Source organism: Anolis carolinensis, unplaced genomic scaffold (assembly GCF_035594765.1).
Source record: "Anolis carolinensis isolate JA03-04 unplaced genomic scaffold, rAnoCar3.1.pri scaffold_7, whole genome shotgun sequence".
NCBI classification, from domain to species: Eukaryota; Metazoa; Chordata; class Lepidosauria; order Squamata; family Dactyloidae; genus Anolis; species Anolis carolinensis.
Window position 1 is genome coordinate 2,687,415 of NW_026943818.1, and position 25,390 is coordinate 2,712,804.

General features: G+C 44.6%; 1 protein-coding gene across 9 annotated transcripts in view; it reads left to right on the top strand.

The window, feature by feature from the left end:
- rgs3 (regulator of G protein signaling 3) overlaps window positions 1–25,390 on the top strand; it is a 74,583-nt gene that overhangs the window by 41,317 nt on the left and 7,876 nt on the right. For all 9 annotated transcript variants that reach the window (XM_062959446.1, XM_062959447.1, XM_062959449.1 and 6 more), the window contains 5 exons: window positions 439–522; window positions 13,924–14,035; window positions 14,225–14,268; window positions 17,326–17,496; window positions 22,681–23,208. In XM_062959446.1, the coding sequence (XP_062815516.1) occupies window positions 439–522; window positions 13,924–14,035; window positions 14,225–14,268; window positions 17,326–17,496; window positions 22,681–23,208 (939 nt within the window). The remainder of the gene's footprint in view (window positions 1–438; window positions 523–13,923; window positions 14,036–14,224; window positions 14,269–17,325; window positions 17,497–22,680; window positions 23,209–25,390) is intronic.

The following is a 25,390-nucleotide window of genomic DNA, read 5'->3' on the forward strand; positions in this document are numbered from 1 at the left end:
AACAACCCTGTGATCCCGGCCATGAAAGCCTTCGACAACACATATTTTAATATTATTAGTAATATTACTTGTAAAATATGATATACAATTCATATTATTATATTGTATTATCAGTATATTGTATTACAATATAATATTATGAATATTATATGTATATACAATATGTTATAATCATTATATATTAAATTATATTATCTTTTATAATATAATATAGCCATTCATTTCCATCCTCCTTCCTTGGCCTTCGTGGTGCTGCCATTGACGTAGCTGCTGCTGCAATCCCCTCCTGCCTCTTGTTTTTGACTGCTGGGCAGCATGCTCTTCATTAGCAAGATCCAGCTGGTTATCACGGGCTTCCAGTCTTTGTGGGCGAGGAGCCAGAGCTCTTCTAGGCTGGGTTTTCCTCCCAAGTCCCACTGGCCTTCCTCTCTTTTCCAGCCACTGGACCTCTGCAATCCGGCCCGGACCTTGGTGCTCTCCGAAGAACTGCTGCTCCATGAGGTTCGGAACAAGCCCACCAAGGTAAGGGCTGGGGCTTTCTTGCTTGCTCTGCTGGCATACAAATATTTGCCTTTGGAATTGGCCAGTTCCTTGAATGTGGAAAGCTAAAGCCTCTACGCCAGGGGTCCCCAAACTAAGGCCTGGGGGCCAGATGCGGCCCATCGAAGCCATTAATCTGGCCCCCACGGCACAAAGGCAGAAGGGGGTTGGGCTAAATGACCCAAGGGGTCTCTTCTTCTCTTACAACCATTATTATTATTATTATTATTATTATTATTATTATTGACACAACGATGTTGTATGACACAGCAAACAAGATAGACATGCTGGATTTCGTTTCACAAAACCACAAGTCGAACACTTCCCAAGTGTCTAGGACTGTGTGATGTTATTATTATTATTATTATTATTATTATTATTATTATTATTATGACACAGCAAACAAGATAGATATGCTGGATTTCGTTTCACAAAATCACAAGTCGAACACTTCCCAAGTGTCTAGGACTGTGTGATGTTATTATTATTATTATTATTATTATTATTTTTATTATTATTATGACACAGCAAACAAGATAGATATGCTGGATTTCGTTTCACAAAATCACAAGTCGAACACTTCCCAAGTGTCTAGGACTGTGTGATGTTATTATTATTATTATTATTTTATTATTATTATGACACAGCAAACAAGATAGACATGTGGATTTCGTTTCACAAAATCACAAGTCGAACACTTCCCAAGTGTCTAGGACTGTGTGATGTATTTTCGGATGATGCGTGCAGATCCCAGTAGGGTGGCCTTTTGCAGTTGGCAGATTGTAATTTTGTCAATGTCTGTTGTTTCCAAATGCCAGCTGAGATCTTTTGTCACGGCACCCAGTGTGCCCATCACCACTGGGACCACCTGCACTGGTTTCTGCCAGAGTCTTTGAAGTTCAATCTTGAGGTCCTGAGAGCGGCTGAGTTTTTCCTGTTGTTTTTTGTCAATGCGACTGTCACCTGGGATGGCGACTCAATGATCCAAACCTTTTTCTTTTCCACAACTGTGATGTCTGGTGTGTTGTGTTCCAGAACTTTGTCAGTCTGGATTATTATTATTATTATTATTATTATTATTATTATTATTATTATTATTGACATTGAGGCTGGGAGGCCATCTGTCAGGGGTGCTTTGCTTGTGCTTTTGGTGCACAGAGGCAGAAGGGGATTGGACTCAATGTCCCAAGGGTCTATTATTATTATTATTATTATTATTATTATTATTATTATTATTATTATTAACATTGAAGCTGGGAGGCCATCTGTCAGGGGTGCTTTGCTTGTGCTTTTGGTGCACAGAGGCAGAAGGGGATTGGACTCAATGTCCCAAGGGTCTATTATTATTATTATTATTATTATTATTATTATTATTATTATTAACATTGAAGCTGGGAGGCCATCTGTCAGGGGTGCTTTGCTTGTTCTTTCGGTGCACAAAGGCAGAAGGGGATTGGACTCAATGGCCCAAGAGGTCTCTTCCAATCCTCTTTATTATTATTATTATTATTATTATTATTATTATTAATTATTATTATTATTGCTCGGTGGCCAACTATAGTCTGGCCCTCCAACGGTCCAAAGGATCATGAACTGGCCCCCTGTTTAAAAAGTTTGGGGACCCCTGCTCTACGCAAAGGCAATCTCCTCTCTTCCTTCCCAGTGGGCTTTGTGCAGGGAGTGGGCCTTTGGGGTTTGAACTGCCGTGTGTATGTGTGTAAATGGCAAGGATGATTATAATAATAATAATAATAATAATAATAATAATAATAATAATAATAATAATACTTTATTTCTACCCCCACCATCTCCCCACAGGGACTCGGGGCGGCTCACACGGGGCAAGGCCCAACTAGCACAATTTACAAAAACAACAGCATAAATACATTGAACAATATACAAAAAATAATAAAACACAGTAAGACAACAACAATAATAATAATAATACAGTAGAGCAGGGGTCCCCAAACTTTTTAAGCAGAGGGCCGGTCCAAAATCCTTCAGACTGTTGAGGGGCCGAATTATCATTTGAAAAAAAATTCAAACAAATTCCTATGCATACTACACATGTCTTATTTGTAGTGCAACAACAACAACAACGAAAGAATACAATATTTAAAAATGAAAACAATTTTAATCAACATAAACCTATTAGGATTTCAATGGAAAGTGTGGGCCTGCTACTGGCCAATGAGATAGTCAAGTTAATTAGGGTTGTTGTTGTTGTTGTTGTTGTTGTTGTTGTTGTGTGCCTTCAAGTCATGTCAGACTTTGGCCGAGCCTAAGTCTAAAATTAATTATTTATTTACTGCATTTATTTACTACATTTATATCCCACCCTTCTCACCCCGAAGGGGACTCAGAGCAGCTGTATGTACATACAATATATTATATTATTAGCATAACACAATATTAGCATTATATACTACTTGTGATGAACCATGGGCCTTGTAGTCCTGCTCAGGACATTGTAATCCCTGATGAAGATGAAAACTTGGGTTTTTTACCTTCCCAGTCTGAACTGGATTCCTCTCAGCCAGATCCTTCCCAGGCAGATCTGGAAACCTTGCACCTGCAAGAAAGTTGTGCCCCAGAAGTATGTCAAACAACCCCAGAGCCTACTTCTCCCGTGTTCTTGCGCCGGGAGTTTTGTAAACAACAGAGAAGTTTGGATTCAGCTTCGCGCAGGAGTGCGAGGACAGCAGCTAAGAATGTTGCCAATTAACATTGGTTCTCGTGAGAATCTTTAAGGAGTTTAACATCTGGTCTCAGAGTTTAGCTTTCGTTTCTGATTCCCAGAGAACCGCTTTGGTGAGAAAGTTGGACTCTATATAGGTGTTTTGCCCGCGTAGCAACTTCGCGGAGTCAATTCGTCAGCCTGCGGAGCGAGTTGTGTCTGGACAGCGCGCTCCGATTCAAGCCTCGCTTCAGCTCAAGCCTTGCCTTGCTATCCAGCCTTCGCCTTGCTTCCCAGCCTTGTTTACCTACGGACTTTGCCTTGTTTCCCAGGACTAATCCTTGCCTTGTTTCACGGATTTTACCAAGTTATTCCACGGACCTTGTTCTTGTTCTTAGTTACCTTGTTCCACGTTCAAGCCTTGTTTCAAGTATCAAGTTATTTCCTAGCCACGCTCAAGTTTTATGGACTAAAGGACCTTGTCATCTCCCCTCACTTTGCTTGGCAAAGTGAGTGTTTCGGTTATTGGATTACAACTTTGGACCTTAATATTTCTTATTGGACATTGCTTTTTTGGACTAATTCTGACCTTTCCTGAAGGGTCTAATTCTGGACTATTTTCTATACTTGTTTTTATTAACTTTATATATTCCTTCAATAAAGATATTAGTTAGATTCTGGCCTCTGTGTATGGTTATTGGTGCCTCTGCCGCCTGGGTCGTGACAGTTTGACTCCGCCACCCATAAGCACCAACTAACCGAGGCCAGGATGTCTACCGGAGCCGCGCCGGCTGGACAGCCGCTCAGCTACACCATCAGCAAGGACGAAGTGGACCGCATCCGTGACAGACTCAACGCGCAGGATGGAGAAATAAAAGGGTTGAGGGAGCGCGGAGTTCGCCTCCCGGCCATGGCGTTGCCTACCAAGTTTTCTGGAGAAGCTGCTAAGGTTCATGTTTTCCGCCGCCAATGTCAAGCTTATCTAGAGGCCCGTGATGCCGAGTTTCCCCAAGAAGACATCAAGGTGGCGTGGGTCTACAGTCTTCTAGATGGACCAGCGGCTAGCTGGGCGACGGCCCTGTTTGATCAAGCCTCCCCCCACCTAAATTCAGCACAACGCTTCTTGGATCACCTTAAGGAGACCTGGGGAATCGAGGACAATTTGGAGGCAGCCGGTCACAAACTCCGGCGCCTCCTTCAAGGAGACAGACCCATGTCTCAGTACATAGCCGAGTTCCGCGTGCTGGCCCACAACACCGGCTGGAACGATGTAGCCCTCAGAGGACAATTTCGGGAGGGTCTCAACATTGAAATGCTGGAAGAAATCTCCAAGGTGGATCCTCCCCAGACCCTCGAGGCACTCATTGATCAATGTTTACGGGCTGAAGTCATGATTGCCAACAGGAAACAATGGGTTCGAGGCCAGGGCGGTAGAGCCGGGGCAAAACCCCCCGCTTCCGCCAGTGTTCAGCCACGTCCGGTGTGGAGACCCCCGCCGCCAACCCCATACCCCAGAGGAGGCGAGGAGGTGCCGATGCAGTTGGGCAATGTGCGTCCCAGACTAGATGCCGCCGAGAAGGCCCGTCGTCAACGCTTGAACCTCTGCTGGTACTGCGGGAACGGGGGCCACTTCGCCAGAGAGTGCCCAGCCAAAGGGAAGCCTGCCGCCCGTCTTGCGGCGGCGTCCTCCACGGAGTCGAAGGCGTCTGAGCCGACTGGCACACAGCCGGCGGGGGAAGCCAACGACCGGGTGTAGAGAGGCTCGCCAACCCGGTCAAAAAATCCATCCAAGAGCCGCCAACCGGGGTCCTGTTCCTTCTCGTGGTCACATTATGGTCAGCAAAAAGGGGACCCGTCATGATCCACGCCATGATAGACTCTGGAGCTACCAACAATTTCATCGATAGAGAGTATGCCGACTCTCTGGGATTACAATATCATGATTTCAAGAATGCCCGTGTGGTGCAAGCCATAGACGGCCGTCCCCTCAAGACGGGCCCCGTAAGCCAGTGGTCGGAACCCACCAGGATGTGGATAAGGGAACATATGGAAGAGATTTCCTTCTTTGTTACCGAGGTTCCCCATTTCCCTGTGATTTTGGGAATTCCATGGCTGACACTCCACGACCCTAACATCTCCTGGTCCAACAGAGAACTGCAGTTTGCTTCACCGTACTGCCAAAACCATTGCCTCGTAGCCAAGGTATGCCATGCTACAGACTCCGAGCCCATCATCACCTTGCCAAAGAAGTACTCCGAGTATTGGGATGTATTCAATGAGAAAGAAGCCGAAAAATTACCCCCACATAGACCTTATGACTGTGCCATTGACTTGGTGGAGGGGGCCCCGATCCCGCGAGGGCATCTCTACTCCCTGACGGAACCAGAGCAAGAAGCTCTCAGGGAATTCTTAGAGACAAACCTTCGCAAGGGGTTCATCAGACCCTCTCAATCCCCAGCCGCCTCCCCAGTGATGTTTGTGAAGAAGAAGTCAGGGGAATTACGCTTGGTGGTGGACTACAGAGCATTGAACAATATCACCAAGCGGAACAGCTATCCCCTGCCCTTAATCTCGGATCTACTGGACCGACTTCGAGGAGCCAAGGTCTACACCAAGCTGGATCTTCGGGGGGCTTATAATCTAGTTCGCATCAGAGAAGGGGACGAGTGGAAGACCGCCTTCCAGACTAAATTCGGATTATTCGAGTCCCGAGTTATGAATTTCGGTTTATGCGGAGCTCCCGCAACGTTCCAGCATTTTGTCAACGATATTTTTCAGGACTATCTAGACAGATTCTTGATAATCTACCTGGACGATTTTTTGGTGTTTTCCAGATCACAATCAGAACATGAGAACCACGTCAAAATGGTGTTGCAACGATTGCGGGATCATGGACTTTATGCCAAGCTAGAAAAATGCGCTTTTGATCTACAAGAGGTAGATTTCCTTGGCTACCGCATCTCGCCTCTAGGGCTTTCCATGGATCCAGCCAAAGTTTCAGCAGTATTGGAATGGCGGGCGCCAACTAACAAGAAAGAGGTGCAGCGTTTCTTGGGGTTCGCGAACTACTACCGCAAGTTCATTCCAGATTTTGCCCGCTGGTCCGACCCCATCACTAGCTGCATCCGTGGAAAGCAGCCTTTCCGCTGGACTGATCAAGCAGAGAAAGGGTTCCAGCAACTAAAGAAACTATTCACCTCCCAGCCAATTCTACAGCACCCAAATCCTGGAACCCCTTTTGTGGTGCAAGCGGACGCCTCTGATGTGGCAATTGGGGCTGTACTCTTACAACCGGTGGGAGATCACCTCCATCCCTGTGCCTTTTATTCTCGTCAACTAACCACACCAGAGAGGAATTACACCATTTGGGAAAAAGAACTACTGGCCATAAAGGCAGCCTTTGAAACTTGGAGACATTGGCTAGAAGGGGCCAAATTCCCCATTGAAGTCCACACTGATCATCGTAATCTAGAACATCTAAGAACTGCCCGCAAACTAAATCAGAGGCAGCAACGTTGGGCTTTATTCTTTGAACGTTTCAACTTCCAGATCCATTATGTGACCCCAGCTCAAACCAAGCAAGCAGACGCCCTGTCACGTAAACCGGAATACGCTGCAGGACGCAAGGAGACCTTTGAATCCCAACTGCTACAACCTGAGAACTTTGCCACGCTCACAGTGGGGAACACCAAATCCAGTCCCATTGGTTCAACTTCCCCTACTCCAGGACCCATCTGTGCTCAAGAAATCAGGGCTAGTCAGCAAGCAGATGCCTGGGCGCAGGACCAACTTCGCCAAGGTCTGCATTTTCCCTTTTCGCTTAAAGATGGGCTGCTCTGCTATAGAAATCATGTTTATATCCCACCCGGACCGGGCAGGGAAAAAGCGCTTCGTCTGTGTCATGACTGCAAACCAGCAGGACACTTCGGACTATTTAAAACCATGCATTTGATCCTAAGAGATTTTTGGTGGCCCAAGATCCGCAAGGATGTGGAAAAATATGTCAACACCTGCCCAGTATGCCAGCGCTCCAAGATACGAAGGGAGAAGCCCTCAGGGCTTTTACACCCCCTTCCTACCCCATCTCGCCCATGGGAAATAATTTCCGCGGATTTCATCACTGACCTACCACCTTCCTGTGGATTCACCACGATCTTAGTGGTGGTGGACCTATTCACCAAGTTAGCCCATTTCATTCCCTGCGAAGGCCTCCCCACGGCCAAAGAAACTGCGGATCTATTTCTTCAGCATGTTTTCAGACTACATGGATTGCCCAAGAGTTTAGTCACAGACCGTGGATCTCAATTCACCTCTCGTTTTTGGAAGGCACTACAAAAACTACTGGGCTTAGACTCTCGCTTATCTTCAGCTCATCATCCCCAAACAGATGGGCAAACGGAGCGCACTAATGCCACTTTGGAGCAGTATCTTCGCTGTTATGTAAACTACCAACAGGACAATTGGGCTTCTCTGTTACCACTGTCTGAGTTTGCCTACAATAATGGAGTTCAAGCTTCTACAAAAGAAACGCCGTTCTTTGCAAACTACGGTTTCCATCCACGTTTCTTTCCCCCTGTCATTGAAACTTCAGAAGTTCCCGCAGCAGAGGATTGGCTGCAGGAACTCACAGCGGTGCAACAACTTTTGCTCCAGCAACTGGACCAAGCCAAGGAGGACTATAAACGCCACGCTGACAAACACCGCCAGCCGGGCCCCGAAATCAAGGTAGGAGATCGGGTTTTTCTGTCCACTCGCTTTCTGCCCTCCCACCGCCCATGCCGGAAGTTAGATGCCCGCTTCATTGGCCCCTATCCAGTGGTGGCGCAATTAAACCCCGTGACTTTCAAACTCCAACTTCCGCGTTCAATGCGCATTCACCCAGTGTTTCACCGTTCCCTGCTCCTTCCGGCGGATGGTGTGCGTCCTGATACAGACCAACCGGCCCCCCCTCCTGTTTTGATGAATGGGGAGGAGGAGTTCGAGGTTGAGGACATTTTGGATTCTCGCTTTCATCGCCGCCGCCTACAATATCTCATTGACTGGGTGGGTTTTGGGCCTGAGGAACGCTCTTGGGAAGACGCCTCCACAGTCCATGCTCCTGATCTAACCCGTCGCTTCCATCTGACCTATCCCACCAAACCGCGACCTCGCGCCTCGGGGAGAGGACCCCAGTTTGGGAGGGGCCCTGAGGAGGGGGATAGTGTGATGAACCATGGGCCTTGTAGTCCTGCTCAGGACATTGTAATCCCTGATGAAGATGAAAACTTGGGTTTTTTACCTTCCCAGTCTGAACTGGATTCCTCTCAGCCAGATCCTTCCCAGGCAGATCTGGAAACCTTGCACCTGCAAGAAAGTTGTGCCCCAGAAGTATGTCAAACAACCCCAGAGCCTACTTCTCCCGTGTTCTTGCGCCGGGAGTTTTGTAAACAACAGAGAAGTTTGGATTCAGCTTCGCGCAGGAGTGCGAGGACAGCAGCTAAGAATGTTGCCAATTAACATTGGTTCTCGTGAGAATCTTTAAGGAGTTTAACATCTGGTCTCAGAGTTTAGCTTTCGTTTCTGATTCCCAGAGAACCGCTTTGGTGAGAAAGTTGGACTCTATATAGGTGTTTTGCCCGCGTAGCAACTTCGCGGAGTCAATTCGTCAGCCTGCGGAGCGAGTTGTGTCTGGACAGCGCGCTCCGATTCAAGCCTCGCTTCAGCTCAAGCCTTGCCTTGCTATCCAGCCTTCGCCTTGCTTCCCAGCCTTGTTTACCTACGGACTTTGCCTTGTTTCCCAGGACTAATCCTTGCCTTGTTTCACGGATTTTACCAAGTTATTCCACGGACCTTGTTCTTGTTCTTAGTTACCTTGTTCCACGTTCAAGCCTTGTTTCAAGTATCAAGTTATTTCCTAGCCACGCTCAAGTTTTATGGACTAAAGGACCTTGTCATCTCCCCTCACTTTGCTTGGCAAAGTGAGTGTTTCGGTTATTGGATTACAACTTTGGACCTTAATATTTCTTATTGGACATTGCTTTTTTGGACTAATTCTGACCTTTCCTGAAGGGTCTAATTCTGGACTATTTTCTATACTTGTTTTTATTAACTTTATATATTCCTTCAATAAAGATATTAGTTAGATTCTGGCCTCTGTGTATGGTTATTGGTGCCTCTGCCGCCTGGGTCGTGACACTACTATATTGAACGATACCACTATACTATTATATAATATGTAATATACAACATATAATTAATATTATTATATGGTATTACTATTAGTATTATATTGTATAACATAATATTATTATCAATATTATATGTATATACAATATATTATATTATTAAAACTGATATAAAAATATTATATTATAAAACTGAGGGCGGGGGCCAGGTAAATTACCTTGGAGGGCTGCATCCGGCCCCCGGGCCTTAGTTTGGGGACCACTGCAGTAGAGTCTCACTTATCCAACGTAAACGGGCCGGCAGAATGTTGGATAAGCGAATATGTTGGATAATAAGGAGGCATTAAGGAAAAGCCTATTAAACATCAAATTAAGTTATGATTTTACAAATGAAGCACCAAAACATCATGTTAGACAACAAATTTGGCAGAAAAAGTAGTTCAATACGCAGTAATGCTATGTAGTAATTACTGTATTTATGAATTTAGCACCAAAATATCACGATATATTGAAAACATTGACTACAAAAATGCGTTGGATAATCCAGAACGTTGGATAAGCGAGCGTTGGATAAGTGAGACTCTACTGTAATAATAATAATAATAATAATAATAATAATAATAATAATAATAATAAAACTTTATTTATACCCCGCCACCATCTCCCCAACGGGGACTCGAATAAAACAAGAGTTAATACAGCAGTAAATCAATAATAATAATATGATTATTATTTATACCCTGCCTTTCTGTGGTGACTCGAGGCAGCTAACCACCACACTGTAACGACAATTTAAGAACAAAGCAAATTCAAAAATAAAAATAAAAACAATTACCGTATATACTCAAGTATAAGCCAACCCGAATATAAGCCAAGGCACCTAATTTTACCACAAAAAAACTGGGAAAACGTTGACTCCAGTATAAGCCGAAATACCAATAAAATTACCGTATATACTCGAGTATAAGCCAACCCAAATATAAACCGAGGCACCTAATTTTACCACAGAAACACTGGGAAAATATTGACTCCAGTATAAGCCGGGATACCAATAAAATTACCATATATAATCGAGTGTAAGCGATCTCCTCTCTTCCTTCCCGGTGGGCTTTGTGCAGGGAGTGGGCTTTATAATAATAATTATTATTATTATTATTATTACTAGCTTTGCCCGGCCACGCGTTGCTGTGGCTTATGCTTTCAGAGTGTTGCTCTTTATTTACTGTCCTGATTTTAGAGATTATATTGTTCTGTATTATTATATCACAGTAATTATTACATATTATATTTATAATCTTATATTATCTGCTTAGAACTGGATTATATGAGGCCCCTTCTTCACAGCTTTATAAAATGCACACTGAAGTGGATTATATGGCAGTGTGGACTCAAGATAATCCAGTTCAAAGCAGATAATATAAGATTATAAATGGGTTCTATAAATGTGTGGAAGGGCCTTGAGTCTACACTGCCATATACTGTAATCCAGTTAAAATCAGATAATCTGTATTTTATAGGCAGTGTAGAAGAGGCCTAAGTGAGGCCTAAGTCTGTCTGTCCCCTGGGCTGAGTGAGTTGCTAGGAGACCAAGTGGGCGAAGCTTAGCCTTCTAACTGGCAGCAATTGGATAAAAACAATTATTCCTCTCCCTCTAATTAGGACTTTATTTTTCTTTTCTTTTTGTTGTATGAACGTAGAGGCATGGATGAGGGGTTGTGCTGCCAAGTTTAGTGTTTCTGGGATGTGTAGTTTTGTTGTTTTGTCCTAGGCCGAAATTTCATTACCCTTTTATATATATAGATAGATTATTATTATTTTATTTTTATACCCCGCCCCATCTCCCCGAAGGGACTTGGGGCGGCTTACATGGGGCCAAGCCCAGAGATCAACAGTATAAAAACAGAGCAATAAAACAAATCAATCAGCAGTAAAAACAAGTCATAAAAATCACATACAAAAAAAAATATAATGATAAAATCTTGGGTTGGGGTTTGGGCTGCCGTGTGTGTAATGACGAAGATGATTACGATTATGATTTATACCCTCCCTTTTCGTAGTGACTCGAGGCAAAAATTAAAAACAATTACCTTATATACTTGAGTATAAGCCGACTCGAATATAAGCCGAGGCACCTCATTTTACCACAAAAAACTGGGAAAACATTGACTCCAGTATAAGCCAAGATAACAATAAAATTACCGTATATACTCAAGTATAAGCCGACCCGAAAATAAGCCGAGGCACCTAATTTTACCACAAAAAAACTGGGAAAACATTGACTCCAGTATAAGCCAAGATAACAATAAAATTACCGTATATACTCGAGTATAAGCCAACCCGAATATAAGCCGAGGTACCTAATTTTACCACAAAAACATTGGGAAAACACTGACTCCAGTATAAGCCAAGATACCAATAAAATTACCATATATACTCGAGTATAAGCCGACCCAAATATAAGCCTAATTTAACCACAAAAACACTGGGAAAACATTGACTCCAGTATAAGCCAAGAGCGGTAAATTTCAGAAATAAAAACAGATACCAATAAAATTACATGAATTGAGGCATCAGTAGGTTAAATGTTTTTGAATATTTACATCAAGCTCAAATTTAAGATAAGATTGTCCAACTCTGATCATTATTCTCATCTTCTTCAATCTAAATGTGCTTATGTATCCTTTTAATAATAATAGAGTAAAATAATACATGTAATAGTAATAATAATAAATACAGGAAAATAATACAAGTAATAATAAATAGAGTAAAATAATAAATGTAATAATAATAATAATAATAATAATAATAATAATAATAATAATACGATCAGAGTGAAATAATAAATGTACAGTAGAGTCTCACTTATCCAAGCCTTGCTTATCCAAGCTTCTGGATTATCCAAGCCATTTTTGTATTCAATGTTTTCAATATATCATGATATTTTGGTGCTAAATTCATAAATACAGTAATTACAACATAACATTACTGCGTATTGACCTACTTTTTCTGTCAAATTTGTTGTATAACATGATGTTTTGGTGCTTAATTTGTAAAATCATAACCTAATTTGATATTTAATAGGCTTTTCCTTAATCTCTCCTTATTATCCAACATATTCGCTTATCCAACGTTCTCCCGGCCCGTTTACGTTGGATAAGCGAGACTCTACTGTATTTACATAAAGCTCAAATTTAAGATAAGATTGTCCAACTCTGATCAAATCATTATTCTTATAATCTTCAATCTAAATGTGCTTATGTATCCTTTTCATAATAATAGAGTAAAATAATACATGTAATAATAATAATAATAAATACAGGAAAATAATACATGTAATAATAAATAGAGTAAAATAATAATAATAATAATAATAATAATAATAAGATCAGAGTGAAATGTCTGATAAACAATAAATGTATTACTAATAATAAAAAATAGAGTAAAATAAATGTAATACAGTTGAGTCTCACTTATCCAAGACTCGCTTATCCAACGTTCTGGATTATCCAAGCTATTTTTATAGTCAATGTTTTCAATATATCGTGATATTTTGGTGCTAAATTCGTAAATACAGTAACTACTACATAGCATTACTGCGTATTGAACTACTTTTTCTGTCAAATTTGTTGTATAACATTATGTTTTGGTGCTGAATTTGTAAAATCATAAACTAATTTGATGTTTAATAGGCTTTTCCTTAATGCCTCCTTATTATCCAACATATTCGCTTATCCAAGCTTCTGCCGGCCCGTTTACTTTTAATAATAATAGAGTAAAATAATACATGTAATAATAATAATAATAATAAATACAGGAAAAGAATACAGGTAATAATAAATAGAGTAAAATAATAAATACAATAATAATAATAATAATTAGATCAGAGTGAAATAATAAATGTATTGGGGTTGTTGTATGTCTTTCGGGCTGTGTGGCCATGTTCCAGAAGCATTCTCTCCTGACGTTTCGCCCACATCTATGGCAGGCATCCTCAGAGGATGCCTGCCATAGATGTGGGCGAAACGTCAGGAGAGAATGCTTCTGGAACATGGCCACACAGCCCGAAAGACATACAACAACCCTGTGATCCCGGCCATGAAAGCCTTCGATAATAAATGTATTATTAATAATAATAAAAATAGAGCAAAATAATAGTAGAGAAAAATAATAAACATAATAATAGAGAAAAATAATAAATGTACCATATATTCTCGAGTATAAGCTGACCCAAATATAAACCGACCAGGAGTGTAAGCCGAGGTGGGCTTTTTCAGTCTTAAAAAAGGGGCTGAAAAACTAGGCTTATACTCGAGTATATACAGTAAATGTCCTCTGGGGTTTCTTACCTGACCAAGAGAAGGTCTTAATGGAATGCTGTAGGCCTTGAAAGGTCTGAGACTTTTGCGGGAGAGGTCTTTCTGAGGGTCTGTGTATCTGTGCAAAAGGCCACCCACCCCTTGGAGGAGGGCACTCTGCTCCCCACATCCATCCCCCATTTGGGGTTTCTCTCAGCCTTGAACCCATCCTCTGGGCTCTCTGCAGGTGACCCTCTTTGTCTACTCGGACCTGCTGCTCTTCACCCGGGAGGAGGAGCCCGGCAGGTGCCACGTCCTCCGGAACCCCCTCTACCTGCGGGACGTCCGGCTGCAGGAGGGTGAGACTTCACAGCTGCCCCCGGGATAGCGGCGTGGGGCTGAGAGGGGCTTCTCCGGAGCATCAGATGGGTCCGTGGGGGGCTCAGGAGGGCAGCCTTTCCTAGAGAGGACACCAAACCAAGCAGAGCCCCCTTTCTTTGTGGGATGCTCTTTGGAGTCAGTGCTCTGAGCCTGGGCTTCCTTTGCAGATTCCTCCGAAGACCTGAAGTTCTGCATCCTCTACCTGGCAGAGGTGAGTGCGATGGAGTGTCTTGGAGAGGGGGGGGGTGATTCCCAAAGTAGGCGCTGCAGCGACCCAGGGGGGGCGGTGATGGCACCTATTAGGACACAGGGTGGGGCCAGAGGAGGGGCGGGGCCTCTTCCCAAGCCAGAGACAGGGCTGAGCCCCTGAGGTGCCTGTTAGGACACAGGGGGCGGAGCTAGAGGAGTGGGCGTGGCTTCTTCCCAAGAGCCTGAGACAGGGCTGAGCCTCTATATTTCTCCTGAGAGGCCTTTTAGGACTAAAGGGCAGGGCTGGGGCAGGGCCTCAAGAGCATGAGACAGGGCTGAGCCTCTATACCTCTCCTGAGGCCTTTTAAGACTAAAGGGTGGGGCTGGAGTGGGGGCGTGGCCTCTTCCCAAGAGCATGAGACAGGGCTGAGCCTCTATACCTCTCCTGAGGCCTTTTAAGACTAAAGGGTGGGGCTGGAGTGGGGGCGTGGCCTCTTCCCAAGAGCATGAGACAGGGCTGAGCCTCTATACCTCTCCTGAGGCCTTTTAAGACTAAAGGGTGGGGCTGGAGTGGGGGCGTGGCCTCTTCCCAAGAGCATGAGACAGGGCTGAGCCTCTATATCTCTCCTGAGAGGCCTTTTAGGACTAAAGGGCGGGGCTGGGGCACGGGCGTGGCCTCTTCCCAAGAGCATGAGACAGGGCTGAGCCTCTATATCTCTCCTGAGAGGCCTTTTAAGACTAAAGGGTGGGGCTGGAGTGGGGGCGTGGCCTCTTCCCAAGAGCATGAGACAGGGCTGAGCCTCTATATCTCTCCTGAGAGGCCTTTTAGGACTAAAGGGCGGGGCTGGGGCACGGGCGTGGCCTCTTCCCAAGAGCATGAGACAGGGCTGAGCCTCTATATCTCTCCTGAGAGGCCTTTTAAGACTAAAGGGGGGGGCTGGGGCAGGGGCGTGGCCTCTTCCCAAGAGCATGAGACAGGGCTGAGCCTCTATATCTCTCCTGAGAGGCCTTTTAGGACTAAAGGGCGGGGCTGGGGCGGGGCCTCTTCCCAAGAGCCCGAGACAGGGCTGAGAATCTTTACCTCTCCTGAGGCCCTTGTTGGGACACAAAGGGCGGAGCTAAGGAAGGGGGCGGGGCCTGCTTCCAAGAGTCTGAGACAGGGCTGAGCCTCTATATTTCTCCTGAGAGGCCTTTTAGGACTAAAGGGCAGGGCTAGGGGCGGGGGCAGAGCCTCTTCCCAAGAGCCTGAGACAGGGCTGAGAATCTATACCTCTCCTGAGGCGCTTGTTGCGACACAGAGGGCGGAGCTAGGGAAGGGGGCGGGGCCTCCTTCCAAGAGCCTGCAACAGAGCTGAGCCTCTATATTTCTCCTGAGAGACCTTTTAGGACTAAAGGGCAGGGCTGGGGTGGGGGCGGGGCCTCTTCCCAAAAGCCAGAGATAGGGCTGAGAATCTACACATCTCCCGAGGCACTTGTTGGGACACAGAGGGCGGAGCTAGGGAAGGGGGCGGGGCCTCCTTCCGAGAGCCTGAGACAGGGCTGAGCCTCTATATTTCTCCTGAGAGGCCTTTTAGGACTAATGGGCGGGGCCTCTTCCCAAGAGTGCGAGACAGGGCTGAGCCTTTGTATCCCTCCCCTGAGACAGGGTATAGAGGTTCAGCCCCGTCAGGCACTTGGGAAGAGGCCCCGCCCCTCCTCTGTGTCCTGGAAGGCACCGCGGGACACGGATAGGTGCTCAGCCCTGCCTCAGAGCTCGTAACTCTGCCCATCCCAGTCCTGGCTGCCCGTTTGTGGAATGAGGAGGAAGCGGTGGACCACTTCAGGACACACACACACATACCCCGTGTGCCTGGGTGTGGTTGTGGCCCCAGCCTAATCGATTTGAGGCGAGCCGTTAATTCCATTAGTTGCAGCTAAGGCCCAGGGATTAGGAGATGAGCTGGATGGCTCTTGATGGAGGAGAGAGCGGGAAAGAGAGCACTTTCTGGAGGGCCCCGGGGGACGTTGGCGCGTGAGCTCAAGCTGTAGCCCTGCTGCTTTGTCCCCCCCTCTGTTAGGTTCTCTTCTTCCAGTTGTGCTGTGGGTAAGTCTTCCCCAGAAGAAAGCACCAAGACACTCACTGGGTAGATTCAAACAGGTTTTATTGTATGGAATACCAGAATCTTCTCCGTAGCCCATTTATATAGAGGCTCTCACATACCAGAGGGTAATTGAGGTTGGCATCTGTTCTTTGTCAGAAAGCACCAAGACACACGCTGGGTAGATTCCAACAGGTTTTTTATTGTACAGAATACCAGAATCTTCTCTGTAGCCCATTTATATAGAGGCTCTCACATACAAGAGGGTAATTGAGGTTTTATGGCTGGCCCATTTTATGGCTGGCATCTGTTCTTTGTCAGAAAGCACCAAGACACACGCTGGGTAGATTCCAACAGGTTTTTTATTGTACAGAATACCAGAATCTTCTCTGTAGCCCATTTATATAGAGGCTCTCACATACAAGAGGGTAATTGAGGTTTTATGGCTGGCCCGTTTTATGGCTGGCATCTGTTCTTTGTCAGAAAGCACCAAGACACACGCTGGGTAGATTCAAACAGGCTTTATTGTACAGAATACCAGAATCTTCTCTGTAGCCCATTTATATAGGGGCTCCCACATACCAGAGGTTTTATGGCTGGCCAGTTTTATGGCTGGCAACTGTCCTTTGTCAGCGCTTGCTCTGTGTCCAGAGATGTCATAAGATGGGAGATCATGACACCCTCCTACACTACATTTCTACCCCAAATGTGCATCCGCTGGGCCCCCCTTTGCTCCTTCTGCAGCTGCTTTGGGGCAGAAGTGCATGAGGCACATGTCTCTCCCTCCTTGGACCGTGTTCTCGTGCTCCCTCTCTGCCTCTCCTCTTCTTTGGGGTCCAGTGAGAAAGGACCTTGCAGAAGGTAGCCCTCTGGGCACGACCCTCGGCACACAAGCGTCTACAGATTTGGACAGAAGGGGTCTAGGGTTGACGGGCCTTTGACAAAGCACAAACGCAGGGCCTTTTGTTGACGTTCTTTCCATCCCTTTCCCTCCCTATTAGAAGCTGGAGTGTGTGCTGAGCCTGGAGGCTCACTCCCAGGAGCAAAAGAAGAGAGTCTGCTGGTGCCTCGCCCAGAACGCCGCCCGGCAGCAGCAGCAGCAGCAGCAGCAACATCAAGAGCAGCTCTTTGCAACGGCAACGGTGCCCACCGCCCCTCCAGCCGAGACCAAGGTAAGGGGCCCACTAGGCAACATTGCCCCCATGATCTAGGTTTTCCTTTGGGATCGGCCACAGAAAGCAAGGGCGGAGGGGGCCCGGCCGAGACCCATAGGCAAATAATAATAATAATAATAATTTTATTTTTATACCCCGCCCCATCTCCCCGAAGGGACTCGGGGCGGCTTACATGGGGCCTAGCCCGATAAAAAACAATCAAAAACCAATAATACAACAATAAAACAATTATAGCAATAAAACATCAATTGCGAACGGTGGGTGCAATGGAGCCAGGCCTGGCTCATGGCGGGGGAAAGTTGGGCTTGGCAGGCTCTCAGGGCGACTTACAAAGTGAAAAACAGTACATAAGTATAAAGCAAGTCACATAAAATTATAACAACAACCCCTGTAACATATATAAGGCGCTCCATGCAGTCATGCCTATGGCCACATGACCTTGGAGGTGTCTACGGACAACACCGGCTCTTCGGCTTAGAAATGGAGATGAGCAACAACCCCCAGAGTCAGACGTGACTGGACTTAACGTCAAGGGAAACCTTTACCTTTTTAACATATATAACATAAAATCAAAATAATACAACTTTTAAAATATCATATTATATTGCATTATTAGTAGTATAATATTGTATTCCATTACAATATTATTATCAATATTATATGTATATACGATATCTATATATATAAAAGGGTAATGAAATTTCGGCCTAGGACAAAACAACAAAACTACACATCCCAGAAACACTAAACTTGGCAGCACAACCCCTCATCCATGCCTCTACGTTCATACAACAAAAAGAGAAGAAAAATAAAGTCCTAATTAGAGGGAGAGGAATAATTGTTTTTATGCAATTGCTGCCAGTTAGAAGGCTAGGCTCCGCCCACTTGGTCTCCTAGCAACCCACTCAGCCCAGGGGACAGGCAGAGTTAGGCCTCACTTAGGCCTCTTCCACACTGCCTATAACAGGGGTCCCCAAACTAAGGCCCGGCAAAGTCATTTACCTGGCCCCTGCCCTCAGTTTTATAATGTAATATTTTTATATCATTTTAAATAATATAATATATTGTATATACATATAATATTGATAATAATATTATAATGTTATACAATATAATACTAATAATAATACCATATAATAATATTAATTATATGATATATATTACATATAATATTACAGTATAGTGGTATAGTTCAATATAGTGCTAATATTGTGCTATGCTAATAATATAATATATTGTATGTACATACAGCTGCTCTGAGTCCCCTTCGGGGTGAGAAGGGCGGGATATAAATGTAATAAATAAATGTAGTAAATGAATAAATAAATACATAATTTTAGACTTAGGCTCGCCCAAACTCTGAAATGACTTGAAGGCACACAACAACAACAATCCTAATTAACTTGACTATCTCACTGGCCAGAAGCAGGCCCACACTTCCCATTGAAATCCTGATAGGTTTATGTTGGTTACAATTGTTTTCATTGTTGTTGTTGTTTTGTACTACAAATAAGACATGTGCAGTGTGCATAGGAATTTGTTCATTTTTTTCCCTCCAAATGATAATTCGGCCCCTCCACAGTCTGAAGGATTGTGAACCGGCCCTCTGCTTTATAAGTTTGAGGACCCCTGGCCTATAAAATACAGATTATCTGATTTAACTGGATTATATGGCAGTGTAGACTCAAGGCCCTTCCACACAGCTATATAACCCATTTATAATGGACTTAATGTCAGGGTAAAACCTTTACCCTTTACCTTAACTACCACCAATTCCTCAATACTTTATTTCCCATATCACCAGACTTCACCACAGCAATGCGTGGCCGGGAAAAGCTAGTATTATATATTTATAAATTATTATAAATTGTATGTGTGTGTATTTGTGTGTGTGTGTGTGTGTGTGTGTGTGTGTGTGTGTATATACATATATATAGATAGATAGATAGATGACAGACTATATATATGTGTGTGTGTGTGTGTGTGTATATATAAAAGAGCCCCTGTGGCGAAGTGTGTTAAAGCGCTGAGCTGCTGAACTTGCAGACCAAAAGGTCACAGGTTCAAATCCCAGAAGCAGAATGAGCCCCCTCTGTTAGCCCCAGCTCCTGCCAACCTAGCAGTTCGAAAACATGCCAATGTGAGTAGATCAATAGGTACTGCTCCGGCGGGAAGGTAACGGCGCTCCATGCAGTCATGCCTATGGCCACATGATCTTGGAGGTGTCTACGGACAACACCGGCTCTTCGGCTTAGAAATGGAGATGAGCACTAACCCTCAGAGTCAGACATGACTGGACTTAACATCAGGGGAAACCTTTACCTTTTAATAATAATAATACTTTATTTATACCCCGCCTCCATCTCCCCGGAGGAACTCGGGGCGGCTTACAAGGCACAAACCCAGATAAAAACAATGACAATATAAAATACACCAAATGTGTAAAGACATGTGCAATTATAAAAACAAACATTAACATAAACAGGTAAAATAGCAAACTTGATAACATGATTAAAACACGAAAAATTAAAAAACAGACTGAATAAAGTGCATCATATAAATGTTCAATGAGAGGCCGAGCTTCTCATATGCTGCTGCAAAGGTGTTTAGAGTGGCTTGTAGGTCTTCTTCTGAATGCACACAGACTATGTTTTATTGTTGTGTAATTTGTTTTATTGTTTTGGTTTTGCTTCTATATTGCTGTGTCTGGGCAAGGCCCCATGTAAGCTGCCCCGAGTCCCTTCGGGGAGATGGGGCGGGGTATAAGAATATTATTATTATTATTATTTTATTGTATGACACAGCAAACAAGATAGCCATGCTGGATTTCATATCACAAAATCACAAGTCGAACACTTCCCAAGTGTCTAGGACTGTGTGATGTATTTTCAGATGATGCGTGCAGATCCCAGTAGGGTGGCCTTTTGCAGTTGGCAGATCGTAATTTTGTCAATGTCTATTGTTTCGAAATGCCGACTGAGATCTTTTGGCACGGCACCCAGTGTGCCGATCACCACCGGGACCACCTGCACTGGTTTCTGCCAGAGTCTTTGAAGTTCAATCTTGAGGTCCTGATACGGCTGAGTTTTTCCTGTTGTTTTTCATCAATGCGACTGTCACCTGGGATGGCGACATCAATGATCCAAACCTTTTTCTTTTCCACAACTGTGATGTCTGGTGTGTTGTGTTCCAGAACTTTGTCAGTCTGGATTCGGAAGTCCCACAGTATCTTTGTGTGCTCATTTTCCAATACTTTTGCAGGTTTGTGATCCCACCAGTTCTTTGCTGCTGGGAGGTGGTACTTGAGGCAATTCCAATGAATCATTTGGGCCACATAGTTGTGCCTCTGTTTGTAGTCTGTCTGTGCGATTTTCTTACAGCAGCTGAGGATATGATCAATGGTTTCGTCGGTTTCCTTGCAGAGTCTGCATTTTGGGTCATCAGCTGATTTTTCGATCTTGGCCTGAATTGCCTTTGTCCTGATGTCTTGCTCCTGGGCTGCAAGGATCAGGCCTTCTGTCTCCTTCTTCAGGGTCCCATTCGTGAGCCAGAGCCAGGTCTTCTCCTTATCAACTTTTCCTTCAATTTTGTCAAGGAACTTTCCATGCAATGTGTTGTTGTGCCAGCTGTCAGCTCTAGTTTGTAGTGCAGTTTTCTTGTACTGGTTCTTTGTCTGTTGTGTTTTGAGGAGTTTCTGATTTTTGACTTCACTCAAAGCAGGTTCTTCACTTTGCTTGACATCTTCTGCCAGGGCATGTTCTTCTTCTTTGACTGCTTGTTTTACTTGCAAGAGTCCTCTGCCCCCTGATCTTCTAGGCAGATATAGCCGGTCAACATCACTGCGAGGGTGCAGTGAATGATGAATGGTCATGAGTTTTCTTGTTTTTCTGTCCAAATTGTCCAGTTCCACCTGTGTCCAATTTATAATGCCAGCAGTATATCTTATGACAGGTATGGCCCAGGTGTTTATGGCCTTGATAGTGTTGCCTCCATTGAGCTTGCTTTTGAGAATTTTTCTGACCCTTTGTGTGTATTCTTTGCTGACCACAGTTTTCACATGTTCATGCTTGATGTTGTCCAGCTGTAATATGCCCAGATATTTATAGGCCTCTGGCTGGTGACACTTTATTGTTTGGCCATTAGGCATATTTATGCCCTCACTTTCAATGATTTTTCCCTTCTTCAATGCCACTGTCGAACATTTGTCCAAGCCAAACTCCATGCTGATATCAGTGCTAAAGATTCGGACAGTGTTAGTCAGAGACTGGATTTTAGTTTCCATTTTTCCATACAGCTTCAGGTCATCCATGTATATCAGATGTGAAATTTTGTGAGAATCCTTAGATGTTTGATAGCCGAGATTTGTTTTTTGTAAGATTGTTGACAGAGGGATCATGGCGATAATGAAAAGCAGAGGGGACAATGAGTCTCCCTGGAAAATTCCTCTCCTGATGTTTACAAGTCCATAGCTTTCATTTCCAACAAACAGTTCAGTTTTCCAGTGCTCCATCATGTTTTCAATGAAGGTGCCAACGTTTTTACTAATCCCGATGGCGTCCAGGCACTTGATGATCCAGCTGTGTGGGAGTGAGTCAAAGGCCTTTTTGTAGTCAATCCACGTCATGTGAAGATTAGCTTTTCGGCTCTTACAGTTCTCCAGAATCATTTTGTCAATCAATAACTGGTCTTTTGTGCCCCTGCTTTTCCGTTTGTTGCCTTTCTGTTCATCTGGCAAGATGTTTTTTTCTTCAAGATAGTCTTGAATTCTGTCAGCTATGATGCCAGTCAGTAGTTTAAACATAGTGGGCAGACACGTTATTGGCCTGTAGTTTCCTGGTGCTGCTCCTTTTGCTGGATCCTTTTGTATCAGGTATGTTCTTCCAGTTGTTAGCCATTCACTGATACTTCCTTTCTGCAGCATCTCATTGAATTGTTGGGCCATTTTTTCATGTAAACTATTATTATTATTATTATTATTATTATTATTATTATTATTATTATTATGTTGTCATCGGCATATTGGAGTTCTTTGCATTACTGCAAAGGCAAGGGCTCGTGGGCGGAGGGTAGGACAGGCGCTAGCGGAGTCGTGGTGCCAGGCGAGGAGGAAAGGGCACGTGTGTGTGTGTGTGTGGCCTTCTCCCCACAATAAGACAAGCCCCCTCCCCTTTCTCCTTCCAGATGCTGGAGCCGGAGGCCGAGAAGCAAGAACCTCTGGAGCCTCCTTCTGGGGCCGATGGAGGGACCGAGCACGTGGTCCACCGTGTGACAGAGGAGGAGGAGAGGATGCCGGAGACCCAGAGTGTCCCCCAAGGAGAGGCAGAGGGGCAGGCAGAGCCCCCTTGCAAGGGCCACAGCCCCCTCCCCACCCCCTCCTTGCAACTGGATGAGGATGAGGAAGAAGAGGAGGAAGAAGAGGAGGAAGAAGAAGCAAACCTGAACCTGGGCGAAGAGGAGCCCTGCAGCCCCTTCTCCCCGCTGAGGCCCTCCCTGCGCCGGCGCACGCACAGCGAGAGCAGCCTCCTCCAGGAGCCCCGGGCCCCCCACGGCTTCCCCTCCGACACCAGCCTCCACTTTGCCGCCTCCGAGGCCCAGGGGGGCCCCGCCAGCTGGACCCTGCCCTCCCCAAAGGCCCTGAGGAGGCAGATGGACAAGGACGGCGGGGGATCCATACACCAGCTGACCCTGCTCTTCGTGGGAAACCGGAAGGTGTTATGATTTGCTGTTTATTTTGTTATATTGTATGGTGTCTGGGCATGGCCCCATGTAAGCCGCCCCGAGTCCCCATAGGGGAGATGGTGGCGGGGTATAAATAAAGTTTTATTATTATTATTATTATTAAGGTGGGGACCGGGGTGTGCGGGGGGGCTGCAGTCGGGGAAAGGAGGGAGCCCCCACCCCACTCCCTGAGCTGCATTTTATTTATTTATTTATTTACTTATTGCAATATTTATATCCCGCCCTTCTCACCCAATAGGAGACTCAGGGCCACTTGCTATAAAACACATATCGTATATACTCGAGTATAAGCCAACCTGAATATAAGCCGAGGCACCTAATTTTACCACAAAAAAAAACTGGGAAAACATTGACTCCAGTATAAGCCGAGAGTGGTAAATTTCAGAAATAACAGTGTGTTAAAGCGCTGAGCTGCTGAACTTGTTGACCAAAAGGTCGCATGTTCAAATCCCGGGAGTGGAGTGAGCGCCCGTTGTTAGCTCCAGCTCCTGCCAACCTAGCAGTTTGAAAACATGCCAGTGTGAGTAGATGAATAGGTACTGCTCCAGCGGGAAGGTAAGGGCACTCCATGCAGTCATGCCAGCGGCCACATGACCTTGGAGGTGTCTACGGACAATGCCAGCTCTTCGGCTTAGAAATGGAGATGAGCTCCAACCCCCAGAGTGTGAGTAGATCAATAGGTACCGCTCTGGCGGGAAGGTAAGGGCACTCCATGCAGTCATGCCAGCGGCCACATGACCTTGGAGGTGTCTACGGACAATGCCAGCTCTTCGGCTTAGAAATGGAGATGAGCTCCAACCCCCAGAGTGTGAGTAGATCAATAGGTACTGCTCCGGTGGGAAGGTAACATTGGTGCTCCATGCAGTCATGCCAGTGGCCACATGACCTTGGAGGTGTCTACGGACAACGCCAGCTCTTCGGCTTAGAAATGGAGATGAACATCAACCCCCAGAGTCGGTCATGACTGGACTTAACATCAGGGGAAAACCTTTACCTTTACCTTTTACCATTAAAATTACATTAATTGAGGCATCAGTAGGTTAGATGTTTTTGAATATTTACATAAAGCTCAAATTTAAGATAAGACTGTCCAACTCTGATTAAATCATTATTCTCATCGTCTTCAATGTAAAAGTGCTTATGTATTATTTTAATAATAATAGAGTAAAATAATACATGTAATAATAATAATAAATACAGGAAAATAATACATGTAATAATAAATAGAGTAAAATAATAAATGTAATAATAATAAGATCAGAGTGAAATAATAAATGTAATAATAATAATAATAATAATAATAATAATAATAATAATAATAATAATAAATAGAGCAAAAGAAATGTTATAGTAGCAACAATAATAGAGAAAAATAATAAATGTAATAATACCCTTTGGAGCCCAGGTGGCGAAGTGTGTTAAAGCGCTGAGCTGCTGAACTTGCAGACCAAAAGGTCCCAGGTTCAAATCCCGGGAGCAGATTGAGAGTCCCAGCTCCTGCCAACCTAGCAGTTCGAAAACATGCCAATGTGAGTAGATACATAGGTACTGCTCTGGTGGGAAGGTAAGGGCGCTCCATGCAGTCATGCCAGTGGCCACATGACCTGGAGATGTCTATGGACAACGCCGGCTCTTCGGCTTAGAAATGGAGATGAGCACCAACCCCCAGAGTCAGACATGACTGCACTTAATGTCAGGGGAAACCTTTACCTTTACCTAGCAACAATAATAGAGAAAAATAATAAATGTAATAATACCAATAATAATAGAGAAAAACAATAAATGTACCATATATTCTCGAGTATAAGCTGACCCAAATATAAGCCAACCAGGACTCTCACCCGAGTATAATCCGAGGGGGGCTTTTTCAGTCTTAAAAAAAGGGCTGAAAAACTAGGCTTAACGGCGCTCCATTCAGTCATGCCACTGGCCACATGACCTTGGAGGTGTCTACGGACAATGCCGGCTCTTTGGCTTAGAAATGGAAATGAGCACCAACCTCCAGAGTTGGTCGCGATTGGACTTAACGTCAGGGGAAACCTTTACCTTTACCTATACAATATATTATAATATTATATATTATTATTATTAATAATAGCAGCGCTCCATGCAGTCATGCCGGCCACATGACCTTGGAGGAGTCTACGGACAA